At 38.3% G+C, this 21,266-nt stretch overlaps 1 protein-coding gene across 5 annotated transcripts in view; it reads right to left on the reverse strand.

Moving 5' to 3' along the window:
• INPP5F (inositol polyphosphate-5-phosphatase F) overlaps positions 1-21,266 on the reverse strand; it is a 75,745-nt gene that overhangs the window by 35,572 nt on the left and 18,907 nt on the right. For 4 of the 5 annotated variants that reach the window (XM_019725297.3, XM_019725298.3, XM_088791829.1 and 1 more), the window contains one exon: positions 5,070-5,206. In XM_019725297.3, coding sequence (XP_019580856.3) covers positions 5,070-5,206 — 137 coding nt within the window. Of the gene's footprint in view, positions 1-5,069; positions 5,207-21,266 lie in introns of those variants that run through there. The other variant, XM_088791830.1, reaches the window with a different exon arrangement.

Raw genomic sequence — 21,266 nt, forward strand, 5'->3', positions numbered from 1 at the left:
ATCTGAAAACTGATCAACATCTGTTTCCCAAGTCTTGCTCCTTCCTGTCGCAGGCAATGATTACGCCACCCACTGGATCACTTACGCCAAAACCTAGGCGTCATCTTCCATCTTTCTCCTTCCTAAAGTCCCTCCTTCATGCTGATTTCTATTCTGTTCATTCAGAGCCTCACCTTTTGCCCAGACCAGTTTTCTCAACAGAAGTGCTACTGGCTTCACAGACAGGAGAATTCTTTATGCACAATTATCCCGTTTAGTGCCAACGACCTAACAGCCTCCTGTCATCGCCCACCAGCGCCAGGCTTCACGTGGGCGTGGCTCCAGGCTCCATCTCCCTCCCAAGCAGCCCTTTAATTTTCCTTTACTGAGTCGGGGCCAAATCGCCTCCAGCTTCTGGATCCAGAGCCCAGGAGGCCTACGGCCCCAGTTTGAACTACTGTTCTGTATATGGTCCACGAAGATGCTACTTCTCTCTAAGCCTAGCAATGTCATCTTTGCTTTGCTTTTCCTTTTTAATCTATCCTCTTCCTGGTATTGAAACAGAGTTGATATAGGCCCAGTATCCCTTAGCTTCCTTATCAACAACTCCAAAATCCAAACAATTCTGAAACCTGAAAGTTTATTTTTTAAGTTTGTTACAACTCATTTAAAATACGCCAAAATATACCCTGAACTGATATGAGGCTATTGATGTCATTGTTTACCTTCCTTAATATGAATATTCATATGATTCTTTAAGAAACATTAATAATGTGTTGTATTGTAGACTACTGCCCCACAGAATACATGGAATAACCTTTTGAATAAACCCCCTCAAAAACTTGAATTCTAAAACAAATATGGCCCCAAAGGATTCAGATAAGCATTGTGATCTGTACAGCAAAGCACAAACTCACTACACCATCTTCTCCAGAAGTCTAGCTCTACCTCTTAAAACTGATTTATCTAAATAGAAATTTAAAATTACTTTGAACATAAACATTTTCAATGAGTATTTTAGAGTCTTCCATATAATTACTTTTAGAAAAGAAAGTGTGGACCACTATCTTTTTTAAGAAGTTAAATTTAGTCCTACCACAAAATAGGCACGGAGAAAACTACTTCTTGGGACGCCTTCCAGTCCTAAAATGCTTTGTTTAATCAGAGCCCTTGCGATTACAACACAGAGCGCTGAGAGAGGGATCACCTTCCCTTTTCCAGAGGCCCAGCCAGTCCTGTGCTATCTGTGCTTAGGCCTTTATCACACACTGATACGCTCAGCCTCCAAAAGAAAACCACCACAAGCCCCACAGTGCTTCCCCACTTTTTCTATTCTTCTAGCAACTTACATTTCACAATCAAGATTAAGGGCTGATGTTGCTGTTGCTGTTTAAGAAAATAAATGATTTTACTTGAAAGGTTGGTATCTATCTATGTCCATCTGGAGCTAAAACTTTAAACAGATGTCTAATGAGAAACTAAATATGGAAAATGATGCAGTTATCTATTAAGGCAATGAGATACAGCAAATACGATATGCAGACATGGAACATAAGCCCATAAAACTTTAAAGGATGTTTTTTCAAAAGAAAGAATATCTATGTTCTAGTTTATTTGAAACCCCTCCCCACACACATGATTCTTCATATCCTTGTAAAGATCATTTTTTTAAAATGGCACACTGCTTTGGAAAACAGTCTGGTAGTTCTTCAAAAGGTTAAACATAGATTTACTATTAATATAATGACCCAGCAATTCCACTGCTAGGTACACACCCAAGAGAAAAAGAAATGTCCACCAAAAATTTGTATACAAATGTTCATAGCAATATTATTCATAACAGCCAAAAGGTGAAAACAATCCAAATGTCCATCAGTTGATGAACGGATAAAATGTGATTTATCCATACATTTTTTGCATTCATATCCATGCAACGGAATGAAAAGGAACTAAGTACTGACACACATTACAACAGGCATGAACCTTAAAAACATTGTGCTTACTAAAAAGAAGCCAGTCACAAAAGGCCATGCATTGTATGATTCTATTTATGAGCAATGTTGAGAATAGGCAAATTTATAGAGACAGAATAAATTAGTGGCTGCCTAGGACTGACAGAGCTGGAGTTTGGAGGAAAATGACTGCTAATGAGTACAGGGTTTCTTTGTGTGGTGAGGAAAATGTTCTAAAATTGATTGTGTGATGGTCACAGAACTCTATGAATATACCAAAAACCACTGAATTATATACTGTTAATGGGTGAACTGTATAGTGTGTGAATTACAAAAAAAAAAAAAAAAAAAGGCAGACAAATAAGCCATATACTTGAGATAAAAGGCTCAAAACTAGAAATTCTATTACTTTCAGACTCTGAAATAAAATTGTTTCTACTCCAATTACAGAAGACAGACTAAACCTTAGCAAATTTGAGAACAGAGACCATACTAAATAACCAGAGGGGCCTGCTGGGAAAAGATGAGAGCAGTGGATATTCAAAGCAATACACAGGTATCCAAACTAGAAAGACATGCTAAGAAGATACAAGAATCGATTTTATTTTAAAAGTCTTTTTATGTGCATAAAATTGTATATTCATGAAAAGTAATAAGAGCTAAGCAGGAAAAAATATGTAAAAATGAATAAAAACTATTCTGAAAATGTGAAAGTAATATTGCTCCTTCAAAGAAAGCAAATGAAAACAACATTGGAGCAAATGAAAACAACCATTAAAACCCATCAGAATATTGACAATGATTATTTCTAACTGGTAGGTTTTTTGTGTGTTTTTTTAAATCCTCCTCACTAGAATTTACTGTATAAGCAAAAATAAAATTATTAAGCTTTTAAAAGCTACTTTTAAATATAGTTATATGGAAATTGAAAAGAGAATACCAAAGGTTTAAATTAACATGTCAGAAAATAAGCAAGCAATTTGTGATTTTCAACATAGTTGTTTCTTTGTCCTTTCTCCTACTGTTCCCTGTTGTAAAGTTTCTTTACCATAAAATAGGATTCAAAAGAAGGGGGAAAAGGCTTAAGTGCAAATATCTAAAATTATATTCTCTTGAGAGAAAGGTATACCTAACTATTCACTAAAATAGGATCTGGAAATACTTTCTTCATAAAATCACTTTTACCCCTAATTCACAAGGGTCTTTACATATTTTCAGCTCTTAACTTTAATGAGCCACAACTTTAATGCTCCTTTAAGCACTGTAGCTTATATGATCCAACAGCACTGTAAAAATACTCAAATATCTCATGTGGAGGGAATCTCATTTTCATTTTTATTTGAAGATAATCTCTTTCACTTGAAAGTATCAAGAAAGAGAAAAAGAAGGCTAAAGAATAAAAACCATTCTTAAAACTTCATAATATTCACATTTTTGTGTTTAAAAATTCCACGTAAATGTTATTTCCTAAACTCCCCCACACGCACACCCACACCCATTTATACAACAGTCAGCTACTAGTCTCAAAACTTTTACAGATTGGTGGCCACAAAGAGCTTCAGAAAACCTCCCTGTCAAGTCCAACAAGGGCCCCAAGCTTCTCAGGACGAGGAGTGGCAGTTCGTCTCCCCAGGGCTAGGAGAGCGGAAGGTACAAACTGAGGACTGACAGCCGGTCCCCAGTTCTAACTGCCAGGCCCCCAGGCTTCCTGCTCAAACCAGAATGCCAGCCCAGGGGCTGCTCACCCTCAAGGCCGAGGTCAGTGACAGAAAGCCATGCTGACTTTGATTTGTCAGCAAAGACATCCAAGTGCCCAAAAGTCACTGAGGACAAATTTATTAGCTTAATACAATTTTTCCTAGTCTGGCTGCTCTTCCTTAAAATCAAGTACAAACAAAAACTGCAAATACTTGATATGAATGGGCCTAACTGCCAACTAAGTTATTTGTCTCTGGATCAGCATTCGTAAATAGTGTTGTAGCTCTAGTAAGAATGAAGGAGAAAAAAAAGTACTCTCATTTGTTTTTGATTCCTGTAACAAATAGAATATCAGGGTCCTCTCAAATTTATTTTAACGTTGGTTTGTTAAAATTAGATTGTCAAACTCCAGTAAAATCTGAAGCATAAAAATGATTAGATTTTCCCTAAACTTCCTCTCCAAGAACACAGCCTGGAAAAACATATAGTGAGTTGTGGGTGGTGGGTGCTATGCTACCTGCTGTTCAGGTAACAGGGAGGCATCTCAACAGAGTGATACAGGCCCCAAAGGCCAAAGTCAAGCTGCAGACCCCATCACGTACCAGCTCTATGACTTAACCCTTGCCAAGCCCCCCTTTCTTCCTCTATACAACATGGATCATAACGGTGCCCACCTTATAGGGTGATCCCAGGGAGTAAATATAATAATCCAAGTAGCCCTGCAGGCCTGCCTGGCATACCGTATGGTGACGACAATAGGCCAGGACTATGGCAGAGTGGTGACATCCCTACATGCCATAGCCCCACACTGATAGCAGACATGATACAAATGCTTTCAAGGGTGACTTCTACCAGGAGCAGCACCATGTGGGAAAACACTGGCCCTGGGCCAATTATTTTGGCCTTAAGTCACTCTATTATGGACTTGATTTCCACATGGAAAATGTAAAGATTGTATTAGATCAATAGTTTTCTTTCTTTAAAAACAAAAAAAAAACCTTTAAAAAAATTATAAAAGAAATATATGCTTAGAAAAATTCCAAGAAATATAGACAAAAGAGGATACAGTAAAAGTCAAATCTCGCCTTCTTGACTTCCCTCTCCCCCCCAAATCAGGAGTTTCAAACTGTGCTGTGCAGAGTCCTAGGGCTCCCTGGAAGCAGAAGGTGACCTTCCAGTAGAAGCCCAGTGGGGAGGTGTCCCCCCATCACCATCTCAACCAAAGCAGCTCTGCTTTTACGTGTCTCATATACCAGGTTTCACAGATTTTGAAACAAAGTTCCACTACTAAAATGAAGTTTAAAAATCACAAGATTAAATTATTTCAAAGATATTATCCAGCTCTAAAATTGTATGCTTTTGATCTATTAAACCAAATCCTCATAATTGCTATCATATTTATATCAAATTTCCATTAAATTTCCTGAGATGGCACCTTACCTCTAGGTCAAGATCCTGAGGTTCCATTTCAGAAAGTGATAGCACAGCAATTTTGGTAACTTTACAGACCTCATGATCTCCTGGAAGTTTGCCCACCAGTGCTTTCTGCCGAATTAAAATAAGCCACCATGGAAGATCTGAAAGAGAAAAGTCATTTACTGTCTAGTATCTGTAAGTGCTACTGTCCTGGCAAACTGAAGGTGAATAATATAACAACAACAAATGTGCATGAGATATAACCTTTTAAAGGAAAGCACACAACAAAGATATAAAAAGGGCCCTTAAACATGTGAAAAGACGTTTAATCTCGCTCATAATTAGAGCGATACCATTCTCACCCATCAGATTGGGGAAAATAAAGTGTGACAGCGCATTCACTGGCAAGGCTGTGGGGAAACAGGCACTCTCATACAGTGCTGGTGGAACTGCAAACACATACGACTTTTCTGGAGGGAAACTTAATGATACCTAACAGCAAAACGTATATACTTACCTTTTAACCTAGCAATCCCACCCTGGTGAATCTACCCTGAAGATACACAAGAACACACAAGAACACGCACTCAAGTCTATTCAGTGTAGTGGTTTGTAACTGTAAAATACCGGGAATGACAGCCCAGATATAGGAGAATGGTTGAATAAACTACCACACATATACTCAATGGAATACTATGCAGTTGTACAGAAGAATTAGAAGTGTGCTATGAACTGATAAGGAGTGATTCCTGGATATATTAAGTGGATAAACTGGATAAATTATTAATATATATAATAAGGATATAATATAATCATAGAGGAAGATATATTATTATACCAAAGTCCAAAAGAGTATGGAGAGTGTGCCACTCTTTATATAAGAGAAAATATGCATTTATCTCTGCTCTGTACATAAAAAGGAGAGGCAAGGTAAATTAGAAATTAATGAGCTTGGTCATCTACAGGGGATAGGCGGAAATAGGATGGAAGAGGGCAGAAATGGGAATGATAAAATGGATCAAGGAAATGGCAGTCCTCTGAGTATACCCTTTTGTATAGTTTTGACTCTTAGAACCATGGTAATGTTTCACGTTTCTTCAAAAATAAATAGTTCAAATCAAGCAGAATGTGGGGGAAACCCAAAACAAGAAGCAAATAGTAACCCAACTCTGCTACAAATAGAAAATATAACCACACTGTAGATAGGGAACAAAAACCTAACTTTGGAAAACAGTGTTTTGTAAGGATAAAGACACAAAGGATGATACACAACACTGTATTCTCGTTAGTGAATTTGTTTTTCAGGAGGTTATGGGTTAGCAATTCCAAAACTACTTCATGTGCCTCTAAAACTGAGAAAATTAGTAAATATATTGAGAAGAGGGAGGATGGAAAGAAGACGGTAAAACAAATGAAAGAAATCTTAAATACATGAAAGAAAGACGAAAACACCGAGAGGCCCAAAAGTTATCTTTCCAATCCAATTTTTTATTTCAGAAGATTTTTAATTAAATGAGAAATAGTCTAGGGAAGACAGCATGCAAAAGCACTTTTTCAGTTTTAAAAAAATACTGTAATACTTAATTAGAACCAAAAATAAAAATAATTGAAATAGTGTTTTAGGAACGTATTATTATAGAAACATAACATAATAGGTATATATTTACCATATCAAAAAAATTGTAAGAGCTATATATAGTATTTCAATTTTCCCCACTTCCCCCCCAAAAAAGATTTAATCAATTCTCATCTTAGAGATAGTGTTTTGAAGATGTGCTTTAAGCATTTCATAAATGCAAGAGTTTGGGAACATTTTGTAATTCTCTATAAAGTAGGGTGGAAATTTACTCCAAAGTTTCAAGGCTTTTACAGGCCATTTCATTATTCATTATCATTAAACATTAACAGAAGACCTACCAAATGCTGGGAAGTGTGTCATGCATGGATCAAGGTTACCAAGCACCCAACACATAACAAACCTACCACATAATAAAGCACATAATGCATAATACACTGTTGAATGTCCATAGATTTTGTTGAATAAAAAGAAATCCTTCCTACAGGTCTCTTAACCTCACAGGAGTAACTTCTGTGAGGTTAAGAACAATTTAGAGTGTTGGCAGATGACCAGACAAGCCAGCATCAGGGAGCTCTCTTCCAAGTTTGTGCCTTTTTGCTGCAGTTTACTTTGGATTCATTTTACATTAACATTGTGAATTGTGATCTTAATAAATTACAGCAATGACAAACACAATTTGTATAATTAAATGTAGTAAAGGTCTTTCCAATAAATCATCTAATGGAATAATGCCAAAACATAAAATATTAACTTTCAAACACAGAGGTTTTACTCTATACATAAACGCACTTGGGAAAACAAAAGGCATCCCTTTTTTCACAAAAACAGTTATTGCCAATATTCAAATTCAACTTATGAACTCAAGTACATTTTAAAATAAAATATGTATATTTTTAGAGTTTAGCTATTCATATAGCACGAATCTGAAAAACTGAGGTGCTTCTTTTAAAAAACTATTACAAATTGAAGTTCACTATACCTAGGGAGTTACGATAGAGATTAAATATGATATCAATGATTTCAGGCAATTGAGAAGGAATTTTGTAAACAGTAGCCTTCCCTTTTCAGGGAGGCAACCACATTCCGGATTATGAAGTTAGAACTCAGGCTCAAATTTTAGCTCCACCACTTATCTGCCCATGGACTTCGCAGCACAATACTTAACTGCTCCAATTCCTCATTTTCTCATCTGCAGAATGGGGTATAACAGCTTACTTCAGAAAGTAGTTATGAGGATTTAATCACAATTTTTATAATTCATGTTATTACTAAGAGCTAATGTTACCAGATAGCAAAGCACTGTAAAGCTATGGTAAGTAAAACAATGTGGTAATGGTATAGGAATGGACAAATGAATATTAGAATATACACAGAACCATGTAAATAAAGGCATATAGCAAGTGGTGATAAAGAGGGGGAAAGATGGTGTGTCAATAAATAATATTGAAATACATACTTGAGTATTTGCGGATAAATATGTTATCTGGAATCTGCTTTGAAATAATTTAGCAGCTGGGAGTACGGGGCCCATGGATTAAAAAAATGTCTTTTTACGTAGTTGACTTCCAATCAGATCAACAAATTGCATTGAGCTAATATGTCTCTTGAGTCTTAATCTATAGTTTCCTATCTTACTGTTTTCAGGCTCACACATTTATCAAAAATAAAAACAAAAAAAACAAACTTAGGAGTAAATTAATAAGGAAACAGATACCTACTAATTACAACCTAAGTAAGCTGGGATGAGGAAAATGTTCTGGAATTAGATAGTGGTGATGGTTGTACAACCTTGTGAATATACTGAAAACCACTGAATTGTGCATTTTGAAAAGGTGAATTTATGGTATGCAAATTATATCTCACTAAATAAAAAGCCCCTTCTAAAGAACAAAATAACTTCTTAGGAATCTTACCAACCAGAACAGAGAATGAAAAACTAAAAAGTATATTTTCTCCCAAAGACAGAGATTAAGCTAGGATGACCTATTAATTCCTGAAATGCATCAACATTAGTGACAGGATGCAGCTGTTTGTATTAGTGTTCAAGGAATAATTTAAATGATCACGATGGAAAGACTACGAAAAATATGAATTGGACACAGATATTCCCAGGTAAAATCACTGATCCTAAAAACCAAAGCAAAACAAACAAAAAACCTTGTGGGAAATAACAGCAATCTCTTTCTGTAATTATTTTGCCTTAGGTGAAATAAAACATAACAACACCCAGAAGGAAGTCTGGAAAGTCCAGCAACAATGAGCATGTTAGTCACAGGGCTAAATAACCTAAATACATTTTTTACAGTTTGCGTTATTAAGACAAGAAAAATGTAGAAGTACAGCATCACTGTTGTTCAACAATCACAGTATCCATCAGGCATAATTTCGCAATAAAAAATCTTAAAGCACCAATGCAGGCTATTGTGTTCGTTTATACCACCCACCAGGAAAAGAAACTTGGTTCAGTTAAAGCTGACACCCTGAGATCCGGATGTACAGTGTAACCAAGAACAAAGGGAATTTAGTCTAGCAAGGTCCTTTGACATGAAATATTTTTTCCAACTTTTTAAACATACTGCAATGGGGAAAATATCAATTTTGCAACCCTGGCTCCTCCTCCAGGAAAAGAGAGACAAGGAAATCTGACTTCCTCAGCAACATAAAAAACCTGATCAGGAAGTAATTATTTTGAAAAGCATAACCAGTAGCAAACTGAAACAATAGTCCTGGAAGATTCAATTGCTTGCCCTATACAATAATTTACTCACTTAAAGGGAATAAGCAATTGTGGGATAGAGATTATTTTTCAGAAAAAGATTTTCATCCAATTTTAGAAAAAAAAAGTTTTCTCTCTACTGATGACCTCACCTCTAGGAAGTATTGCAACTATTAATACATATTTCTTGATACAGCTATCCCTCTTACTGACATAAAAAAGCTAAGCATTTGATCTAACAATAAGTGTCCAGCTATCTTTTTATTTTTATTATGTCAGTTGTTCCATTTATTTAAAAATGTACACATTACAGATAAAACTAACGTTCCCTTTGACCATTATTCCCCACTCGGAAATTCCTTACATCTAATCCAAACCTCACTTTGTGAGTTTGTCTCCTGTGAGGAGACAAGCAGAGATGGAGAAAAATTCATTACCATTCTTGGCATCAGTCCTTTTAATCTTACTTGCAAGCTTAAAAATGAATTAAAAAATTTTATTTTAATTTTTCATATGAAACATTCAAATGTACATTGATTTTCTAGGAACTTTTTGTTGTAAATGAGCCACTGATGGGTATTTGGTGTTGTCTATTCTTTTTTTAATGTAACACAGCTTTATCTAGTTTTTCCAAAGCATTTAATTTAGCTTTCATAGAAACAAGAAGTCTTTCTTTTTGCACCTATAATTGATGGGTTTATGTAATACTTAATTAAATTATGTAATTCCAATATGGAGTAAAGCAGGTAGAAAGAGGTTTGGGAACAAATACAGCCCACAATCCACGATCCACAGGAACAGAGAAGGTTCCTACCAATCCCCGCCAGCCCTCCGAGCACCCAGTACATCCACCAATAGGTTTGCAGAGGCAGTGGGGCGCACCCAGTACATCCACCAATAGGTTTGCAGAGGCAGTGGGGCATGCTAACCCATCTGGGAAATAGGTTAAGTGAGATTCAACTAAAAGAGCTCCTAGGATAGAAATACATATGCAGTGGATGCTCTTATGTGCCAGACACTTGAAGTGAGTGAAATATTTACGCAGAAATGATTTTGCTTTCCTGATTTTTTTTTTCTGGCTCACCTTTTCCAAAGACTTGTTCTAATTTGAACTGGTTCAGTAGAATTTTTTAAAGACTTTTTTAGAGGAAAAAAACAAAAGACTTATTTTTATAGCTACAGCCATAACTTATTTTGTAGGTTCTGTTTTTACTGCTTTTTTGGACAATTTCCAGTTTCTGTGTCTGTCTCTATATAATATAAACATTCATGTTATGACCAAAGGTAAAAATAAAAAGTGGGTATGCTAACGACTCTCATACGTTTCCCCCACCCTGCAGACGAGTTCCTGAGAACAAAGCACTCCCTTCCCCTCTCCGAGGCCCACTGGTCCTGGAGTGTCCACGGAGAGGCTGGGGCATGGAGAAGCAGCCGGCACGTGCTGCCTGCACACTCACCAGCACAGAATTCATTACATCCACATGCCAATCAATACCAACCCAGGTGGCTACCGAATACTCCAATGTCGTTTGTAACATAATATTCAAATGTAAATATTTAAATTCCTGAAGGGCTTCCCGCAGAGTTTGAATTTACACAAGGTACGTCAGAGGATGGAGATGGGTTGGCAAAGGAAAAAGAACGAGGAAAGGGGTTATAGTTAGCTCCCTTTCCTTTCTTTTCTGTCAAGCTGACAATAAGAATACTATGCTTCTCTGTCATTTCAAAATGACAGTCTGAACCAATAAATGTAAGCCAAATGACTCACTGGTATTTATGTATTTTGAGGTTAGGAAGTATAAGGTATATACAAGTTTAACATTGTTATTTCTTTTTGGTGCCTTAAACCTTTTGTTATTTTTGAAATATATCTCTCTCTATGCTTCTTGCCTTAAAATCAGCTTTGATATTAGCATAGCTGCATCAGTTTTCAGTAGGTTAGCGCTGGCGTGCTTCATCTTTTTTCTACCCTTTTACTGTTGACCGTTCTGTATACATATACCTAAGGTGTCTGTCTTGAAAGCAGCTTGTAGACGGATTTTATTGTTTTTCCAGCATGAAAAGCTTTGCCTCATTAAGTCCATTCATGTGAAATGTAAGTACTGATATATTTAGCAATCAACCTACCATCTTACTATTTGTCCTACCTGTTCTGTATACCTTTCTTTTCTTGCCTTCTTTTGGATTCAGTTCTTAAATTATTATTCCATTTCCCCCCACCCCCTTATTAACTTTGTACAATCTTTCCTTCTGTGCACTGGACGGGTACATCGTAGGGGATGACAACATGAGCCCTCACGTATGAAAGCCTAATGTAAATTAGCACTTTTACCAGCTACTGGACAGTACGAGGACAGAAAAGACCTTAGAACACCGACCTCTTTTAACTCCCATTGTTACTATTTTGTTGTGTGTTTTAGTTCTACATTAGTTTTAAACCATATATAAAGCCAAATTCATTTAAATGTACCAACATATTTATCCTTTCTGGTGATCGTCATTCCTTCTTACATCTCTGCACTTCCGTTTTCTTTTTGCCTGAGGAACTTTAGTATTTCTCTTGGTGCAGATACTGCTGGTGATGAATTCTCCATTTCTATTTGTCTCAAAATTAGTATTTCCCTAATTTCTGAAGGTATAAAATGTTAGTGGGCACTTTGAAGACACCATCCTATTGTCTCCGGCTTACTTCATGCCTTTACATTTAATGGGTATTTTTTTCTTTGGCTGCTTTAGGATGTTTTCTGTCTTTAGTTTTCATAAGGTTTACTATGAGGTACCTAAGTGTGATTTTCTTTAAATTTGTTTCCCTTGTGGTTCAAAATACTACTTGAAACTGTGACTTGTATTTATAGTTGGTTTTGGAAAATTCTTGGCTATTATTTCTTCAAATACTGTGAATCTGTTGCTGTCAGGAACAAAATCTGACTAGTTTCTCTTGACTCCTTTTTTCTAAATATATGAAGTATCTTTAAATGATCCATAATATATTAACACACTATGCATTCTAAGAGATTCTAATAATTGGGATAATATCTTAATGACATCTCAAGGTAAATTATGTTCCAATTAAAAGAATTCTGGGGTTTTTTTTTTCAAGAAAACAAATCTTTGGTAGGAATTTAAATTCAGTCCAATATGTGCATAAAACCTACTACAGTGATACCCATTGCATAATCTATTAATTGACCATTTAATACTTTTAAATGAATATGAGCCTAAATCTATAAAGCAGGCTGCATGCAAACTTATGCCTAAATTTAAATTTCTACTCAAGATGTTAATTCATGGTATTTAAAATTTTTGGTTTTATATTTAAAGCCATTTCTATTTTTTTTAAACAAATTAAGAGAAACGTGTGTTTTTTCCTACTGGAAATAGAGCACTACACTTCCCTGAATATATTTCAGGGAGCATCATATATCAAGTGGAATTACAGGTAATACTGTCGCCACACCAACGCTGGTATTTTCACTGCAGGAACCTGTGGTTCCATCACACGGGCCTTCCTGTCAGCGGAGGCCTCCAGTAAGCACCTTTCAAGTGTCGTCTCCCGCGGGTGTCACGTCTAAGTCCGTCTCCTACAGAAGCTCTTCATTGGAGGTTTGAGCTTTGGAACCACCAATGAGAGTCTGAGGAGCCGCTCTGAGCAATGGGGAACCTCACACACTGAGGTGATGAGAAACCCAAACACCATGCGCTACAAGGCTTTGGATTTGTCACCAATGCAATCATGGAGGAGGTGGATGCGGCCGCGAAGGCAAAGCCACACAAGGGGGAGGGAAGAGCTGTGGAACCAGAGGGCTGTCTCAAAAGAAGGTTCTCAAAGACCTGGTGTCCACTTTACTGCGGAAAAGATTTTTGTGGGTGGTATTAAAGACGACACTGGAGAACATCACCTAAGAGGTGATTTTGAACAGTGGAGGGAAAACTGAAGTGATTGAAATCACGACTGACCAAGGCAGTGACAAGAAGAGAGACTCTGCTTTTGTCACCTTTGATGACCGTGACCCTGTAGACAAGATTGTCATTCACAAACACCACACTGTGAGTGGCCACAACTGTAAAGAAAGGAAAGCCCTATCTAAGCAAGAGATGGCTAGTGCCTCATCCAGCCTAAGAGGTCAAAGTGGTTCTGGAAACTTCCATGTTGGTCGAGGAGGTGGTTTTGGTGGGAATGGCAATTTTGGTCATGGAGGAAACGTCAGTGGTCAAGGTGGCTTTGGCGGCAGTCATGGTGGTGAGGACAGGGTGGCAGTGGGCATGGATATAATGGTTTTGGTGATGAGGGAAGCAATTGTGGAGGTGGCGGAAGCTACAGTGATTTGGCAATTACAACAATCAATCTTCAAATTTTGGCCCCATGAAAGGAGGGAACTTTGGAGGCAGAAGCTCTGGCCCCTATGGTGGTGGAGGCCAATCCTTTGCCAAACCACGAAGTCAAGGTGGCTCTGGTGCTCCAGCAGCAGCAGTGGCTATGGCAGTGGCAGAAGGTTTTAATTATTGCCAGGAAACAAAGCACAGCAGGAGAGGAGAGCCAGAGAAGTGACAGGGAAGCTCCAGGTTACAGCAGATTTGTGAGCTCAGCCGAGCACAGCGCTGGCAGGGCTGAGCTGCTACGAAGAAGATGTGTTCTTTGTATGGGCAAAAAACTCAAGGGCTGTATTTGTGACTAATTGTATAACACGTTATTTTAGTTTTTGTTCTGTGGAAAGTGGCAAGTATTCCAACAAAGGGTCTTAATGTAGGTTTTGATTTTTTTTTGCACCCATGCTGTTGATTGCTAAATGTAATCATCTGATCATGACACTGAATAAATGTGTCTAAAAGAAAAAAAGCACATCATATGAAGCTTCTAATATTCTCAGGGACTAAAGAGCCAATTATTAATTTGTTCATCTTCCAAACAGTAATTATTCAATGTTTCTTGACTGTGGCCTACTAAGGTTTCCTAAATCTGGGTTTATAGAAAACTGACAATGACTCATAAGGAGAGCATCGAAGGCAAGAGGATCTTAAAAGGCTACATTTCAAAAGTACCAATGGTGGAATCAGGAGCATATTCAGCTTAGCCTATGAAGCTTAGGATAAAGTTAAATTCATCATAATAGTAAAATCCCTAATACGACCTGCCATAAACTGAAATAATCTATTATGTTCTCTAAAAATATAAGGTCTTTTCTATCTATAATGGTCTTAAACTAGAAAAGGTCTTAAGCATTAAGTATAAAGCATCAAGTATGAATGGGCAAAATAAATTTCTATATAAAAGTACATTTTCCAGATAATTATAGTTTATCCTCCTGAAGTGCTAAGATGTTTGCTTACATGTTTATTTTAAAACTTTAATATATTACATACCATCCTACCTATTAAACCTCCGCATACTAAAGAATTGGGATTTTTATGCATGATAGAGGTTGCTCATCATGAAGACAAATTACTGCTTTGAGAGGTGACATAAGTATGCTTCGAGGTCGGAGGCAACTGACCCCTGCATAAAGGGACCCAAGCCCACAGGCTGTGACAAACCTGAGAGACAAATCAGTTAAATGCATAACCTTCATTTTCTGCTCTGGATGGCCGATACTGACTGGCCACATCTAAGTACGTGAGAACTCACTATATTTATCAAGAATCTCCTTTTTAAAAAAATACAATTTGACCTATTAATAATTTGATTGTAATCAAATTGTTCAAAATGTTCAATAAGATGAAAAGTTCGAGGACATAAATGAAATAAATATAGAAAGCACCTTTATAGGTGGCCCATACATATACGCTTAACAATCCTCTTTCTGGAGCTAAGAACTTTTAATATCACTACCATAGGAATCACTGAGGAAAACTAAAATTTAAGAACAAATGGGTTTATGACTAGAAAATGGAATGATAGTGGAATAGCCTAACAGTCAAGCTGGCCTCCCTCTAAGTATCTCTCTGACCGAAAATATAAATATCTGTCAGTTAAAGATGTGCTCAGAAAAAGCAGCATGTTCATCTGACCACCTTGGGAGAGCTCAGAATTGTGGGTCACGTTCGTGTGTCTAGTTCAAGCATCGCTCCTCCCAGGGCGGTGGGACCATCTGCGCCAAGGGTGTCCTCCGGAAGAAGATATTTAAACGGAAGCAATATCGAGTGTCATGTCCCAAGAGCCAGGTCTCTAGCACAGGCTGAGAGCTCTGCAGGGGCCCTGCCAGGCTCCTCTTCCCTTTTCTCCAGCGCCCTGGAGGACTGTGGCTTTCTAATGGCTTCTTAGGAAAGTACTAAAGCAATCTTAGTGACACTCCATTCCTTCATCACTAAAATATATAAAATATTTCATGTGGTTAGTGTCATAGCAAGACAATCTCCATAGACAGCAGTGGACTGAAATCACACACTTAAAATCCTACACATAATACATTTTGCCATTTTAATGATTGAGACATCGTCACAACTTCAAAAGTAGAGAAACGGCAGATGGCAAAGTGCTATTTTAATGGAGGAGAGCTGCTTAAGGCAACTGTGGCTATTCAATACTACGAGTAGCAACTCACTTAATTACTAAACTAGGAGCCTCTATTGCCAAGTTAATCAAGACTCCTGACAATTTTCTCTTCAGGCTCTTTCTGAATATATCATGGAGAATATACTTTTGCTTTTTATATTCATATATTTCTTACCCTGACTGAGCTTATCCTCTTCTCAATCTTCAAAATGATTTCAATTTAAAGAGCTCTTGTGATCCATTTAAAGTCTCCAGCCTAAAGCAATCTTTTCAGGGATAGTAGCTGTGTAAAGATCCAGCTATCTCCCTGACATTACACAGAAAATAAAGAGAGGAAACACAGCAATCATGTGGCCCTGGCACAGCTGCTGACTCTGCCAAGAACCATCTCTCCTCTCACTTCCCCACCCCCACCCTGGCCCTGTTCACATTATCTGACTCGTGTTGGGGGCCTCAGCGCAGACATCACCTCCTCAGGGAAGCCTTCCATCCAGGAGCCCCAGCCCCAGCAGCCAGGCCCCTCTGCCATGGGCTTCCCAACAGCCTCCCACGTTTTGCTTCAGAAGCTTAACTCGAACGATCAAGCTGTGTGGTCGGTGATTCCCATCCACCTCTAGCATTCAAGTCTATGCTCCAGGAAGTCTGACTCTGCTCACCACGCAGCCCAAGCACTGGATGCAGGCCTTGGCACACAGTAGGCACTCCATAAATACGTATGAAATGAACGGTTTTGAATAGCCCTGCTCAGGGGGAGATGACACTGAGCAAAACAGGCACAGCCCGTCTTGGAGCTTATCCTCCAGAAGAGGCATAGACAAAAAAGAAAACAAAAATTAATGTGTAATTACAATTGTGCTAAGAATTCGACTATGATTCTTCCTTCCTCCTAGACACAAGGAATAAATGTTGATTTTTCTCACGAAGTTTTACTTTTCTTTCATCTATTTAGCATATTGCATGTCCCTTCTACTTTCCGTTCCTCATATTAATAAATCCCAACTGATCAAACCAAAGTCAGACTCATTCAAGTTGTCAGAGATTACACTACACACTGGCTGAAAGTCCACCTGCCTGCAAATGTCTAGGGAAGCAGCCTTACAAACCAGCCTTGAAAACCACAGAAAGGCTAGCGATTCTAAATAGGTATTTTCTAGAGACCAAGGTTAACAGAGCAATTTTTTGGCAGAGCTTGCTAAAAGGAAAGGCAGTTAGCAAAGGATACCGCAACCAAATAACACTTTAAAATTCTTCCACCACATAATTTTTCAAAAGGAGCACATGGATTATGAAATGACCTTCACTCATGCTACTAACATTTTACTACTGAAAACTACTTTTTATAATTTCTACCATGTAGTCTTTTAGAGACATGTTAATATCATTATAGTTTTAGTAAATATCAACATTATTGGAAGACACAGTCCAGGTTTAAAATTGGTTCAAAACTGTATAGGTAGAACTTCAGTTGTTCTGTAGTAAAATATCTGACACCTCTAAGTCACCTTTAAAACTAAGGAAAAAAATAATAGTCCACATCAATTGAATGCTTCCTATTATCGGGAACCATGCTAAGTACTTTATGTTTTATTAAATCTTACAATAACTGTGTCAAGAAGGTGTTACCACCTTTTCTCACAGTCCACACTTGAAGCTTAGAAGAAATAACCTAACCCAAGGCAACTGCTGCTTGTCAGGTTTCGTCTACCTCGGGGGCAAGTGCCTGCTCAAAGATGACTGGTGACTGGCCTTTCTCACTGTGACAGGAAGGCTGAGAAGCAATAGTGGGAATTCCCTTTGACATGCTTTTGTCACAAGCATGCCAGTGGACACTAGCTTCCCGTTACTTGCTGAACTATATCCCCTCAAAATTCATATTGGAGTCCTAACCCCCCGTACCTCAGACTGTGACCCTATTCTAAAGAAATAGGATCTTTAAAGAGGTAAGTTTAAATTAAAATTAAGTCATTAGTGTGAACCCATATGACTGGTGACCTTATAAGAGGAAATTGGGGCACAGACACACAGAGGAAAGATGTGAAGCCACAGGGAGAAGACGGCCAACTACAAGCCAAGGAGAGAGGCCTCAGAAGAAACCAACCCTGAAGACAACTTGATCTCAGACTTCCAAAACTGTGAGAAAATAAACTTCTGTTTACGCCACCCAGTTGGCAGAACTTCGCTACGGCAGCCCGAGCAAACTAATCCAGTTCCTAAGTCACGCCTGCTTACTTACATTCCACGGAGCTCAAAGTTCAGTGAGTCACGAAGAGCAGTACAGCTCACCCACGCCGTTCTTAGACTGTCAATGACAACTGCATCTCACAGGCAAGAACAAAAATTCGTGCATGAATATGTAGAGAGGAAGCAGGCGGGGCAACAGGAGTGAGAGAGTTTAAGTACAGACGTTTTATTCCCCTCAGGCTCTACCCCAGAAGGTAAGATGCTCCCATGGGAAAATGCATCTGTGGTAGTTGTCTGGGTTCTAGTACATACCAGGAGCACACCTGCCATCGGCCCAGCCAATGGTGTGGCCAGAGCAAGAGCTTTAATGGGGTGCGGGGAGCGGAGGGGATGAAGCATCCCCAAGACAGGATGAGGACAGAGAAGTCGAGCAGAGTGAGATGAAAGCTCAGAATGTGAGGAGGCGGGTGGAATGACACCCACAGGTGGGGCTGCAATTTTGTCACCAGTGAAGACAGCAGGGGGCCCAGAAAAGATTTTCCTTTGTTTCCTCCCCACTCCCTTCCTTAACAGCCAAACCTCAAAAGTGATGTGACAAGAAAAAAAACGTAGAGATTAGGAAAGTGATAAATTGAGACACTTTCCCTGTCCTTCTTTCCTTTTTAAAAAATGTTTTCTTTTTCCAGTTCACTCTATTCCCCACCTCTCCCTCTTCCAAAATATCCTATATGAGAGGTACCCCCACTGCCTACCTTTTTGTTCCAAAGAAAGGCAGCGTAAGGAGGGGAAGTACGCATAAACGGGCTGACCACAGGACAGGACCTTACCTCCCCACCTCATAGCAATGACCGTTCACAGGATCAGAAACTCATCAACCAGTAACATTTTTGTACATTGCTTATAGGAGATCAATTTTGGGTTGTCTGTCAAGTCCAAACCCTCCTGCTCCGACTGGCCCCCACTGCTAGAGGAGTGGACCTCTGGAGCATGTCTGAACTTTGTGACCAGGGAAGGCCTTTGGCCCACGGATTTGAACTAGACTCACTACATCTTAGATGGCTAGCCAGTCTCCAGTGCGTGTAGGAAACATCAGGATGGGTTGGTTTGAGGGCTGAGATTGGTTTGAGTACCATAGAAGGGCAGAAATTTTGTCCTATATGCACAGAAATAGAGAAAGCCAAAGGTATAGGGAGAAGTGGCGGTCAGAGACCATGTGCACCAGAAAAAGTAACCTTGGACCCTGTACAACACCTGCTTCTTGATTTGGATCCCTTAGGTTCCTTATAAAAATATGTGGGATGTTTTGTATTTTTTTGTATAAGCTAATAGGTTTGTATTTGCGACCAACAGGGTCTGGATAAAATGGTGATTTATAATTTATTAAGCATCTTTGGGTATAATTTTCTCATTGGAGACTCATTATACGCTAGGGAAAAAAGAGAGCAGTTATTTTTACTCCTGTTTAACTGCTTCCGAAGTAGAGCCTCAAGGATGTTACAGCCCTAAGGGACCTCCCCTCCCATGTGGGCTCTGGGCTTGGCTATGTGACTTGCTTTGGCCAGTGGGATATTAGCAAGCTCAGTGACACAAGCAGAGGCTTGATAAACCTTACACATTGGGAACTGTCTTGTAGCCACCACTCTGAAAGGCTATCCGGCTATCCAGGTGAGAGAAGACCCAAGGAGAGGCCACACGAGACGAGATGTGTGGAAGGAGATACCACATGAAGGAAAAGTGAGACACAGCAGGCAAACCCCCAGCTCAATGCTTCCCCATGAATGACTCCAGCCAACAGAATAAAAGAGCAGAAGAGCCTCCTGGTCAATCCATAGACTCATGAGATATTATACACCGTTGTTTTAAGGCATTAACTTTTGGGATAGCTTGTTACACGGCAGTAGATAAATGAAACGGATGTTAAGAAACTACCCCTATACCTCAAAGCTAATAAATAAAGTTTGACTCCAGGTCTTCTGATTGATTTCAGTGATTTATTCACTGCTCCAAGATGTGACTCAAATTGAAGAAAAATAACTCAAAAGTTTCAAACACTTCATTTAAACCACAGAAAATGAATTTTAGCTAAGAACACTCAGCTATGAAATTATCCTGTCAGCATATAAATGAATTAAAAATATGTAAATGTGGACAGGTAGGAGAGTGTTACTAAAATACTTAGCATGGTTATACAATGTCTAAATGCTTTTTTCTTCTGTAGAGAAAGAATCAAAAAACTACCAAAGGGATAATATAAAACAATGTTCATAGCAGTATTGTTTCTAATAGCAAAAAAAGAAAACGAAATTACCCAGTGACAAGAAAAAGAACAAATTATGATACAGTGGTACAACAGTATAAATAAGGAACTAAAGTTTCATACATCAATATGAATAAAGCTAAAAAATATAAAGTTGAGTGAGGGGAAAAAGAAGTGAAAGAACACAGCTTAATATCAGTTATTTTTAAAAATCCCCAAAATATAAACCATAGCACATATTGTTTAGGGATACATTTATACTAAAAACAACAATGAAAATCAAGGGAATAAGTACAAAATTTTAAATGGCAGGTTCTCCTGAAGAAAAGAAAGCAAGATAAATTATACTTAGAGAAAGGCACAGTGAAAACTCCGAAGACACTGATCATGTTTCATTTCTTAAGCTGGGTGGTAGCTATATATGTTTGTTTTACAAAACCACATACATGTGATAAACAGCATGTGTATCTAAAATATATTTCATAATGAGAACAAATTTTTAAAAATAACCAAAAAATCTAACAAAGGAAAATTAGATTCGCTGGCAATACGTGCTTTCTAACACCCAGAAATCAACCGAGCTCCCACATGCTCAGTGATTTTATTTTACAATAAAAAAGGCACACTACAGAGGTAGCTATACTTCCAATTACACAGCAATAATGGTAAAGCCTCCAATAGTTCATAACTCATATTAAAATTAATACCAAAGGAAAAATAGATACTTAAATTTCGTGCTTAAAATTTTTCACTTAATCTTTTTCAGGACTCTTTGGGACCGGCCCACATAACATCTAATTTCTTGTGAACAAAATTCCCTCTGAACCAAGGGCACAGGTACCTGTCCTTCCAAGAAAGGGCCTGGCGAATGACCTAGACCTTCCATCAATTTGCCTGACCTGGAGAGGGCTCCCAGAAAGGACCACTCTCCATACAAATGGACAGCTGAGCTGACCCAATGTCAACCGTCAGGGTCTGCCACCTGCCTTCCTCTCCAG

The sequence above is a fragment of the Rhinolophus sinicus genome, chromosome 15, assembly GCF_057876585.1.
Source record: "Rhinolophus sinicus isolate RSI-liver-muscle chromosome 15, RSI-T2T, whole genome shotgun sequence".
NCBI lineage: Eukaryota > Metazoa > Chordata > Mammalia > Chiroptera > Rhinolophidae > Rhinolophus > Rhinolophus sinicus.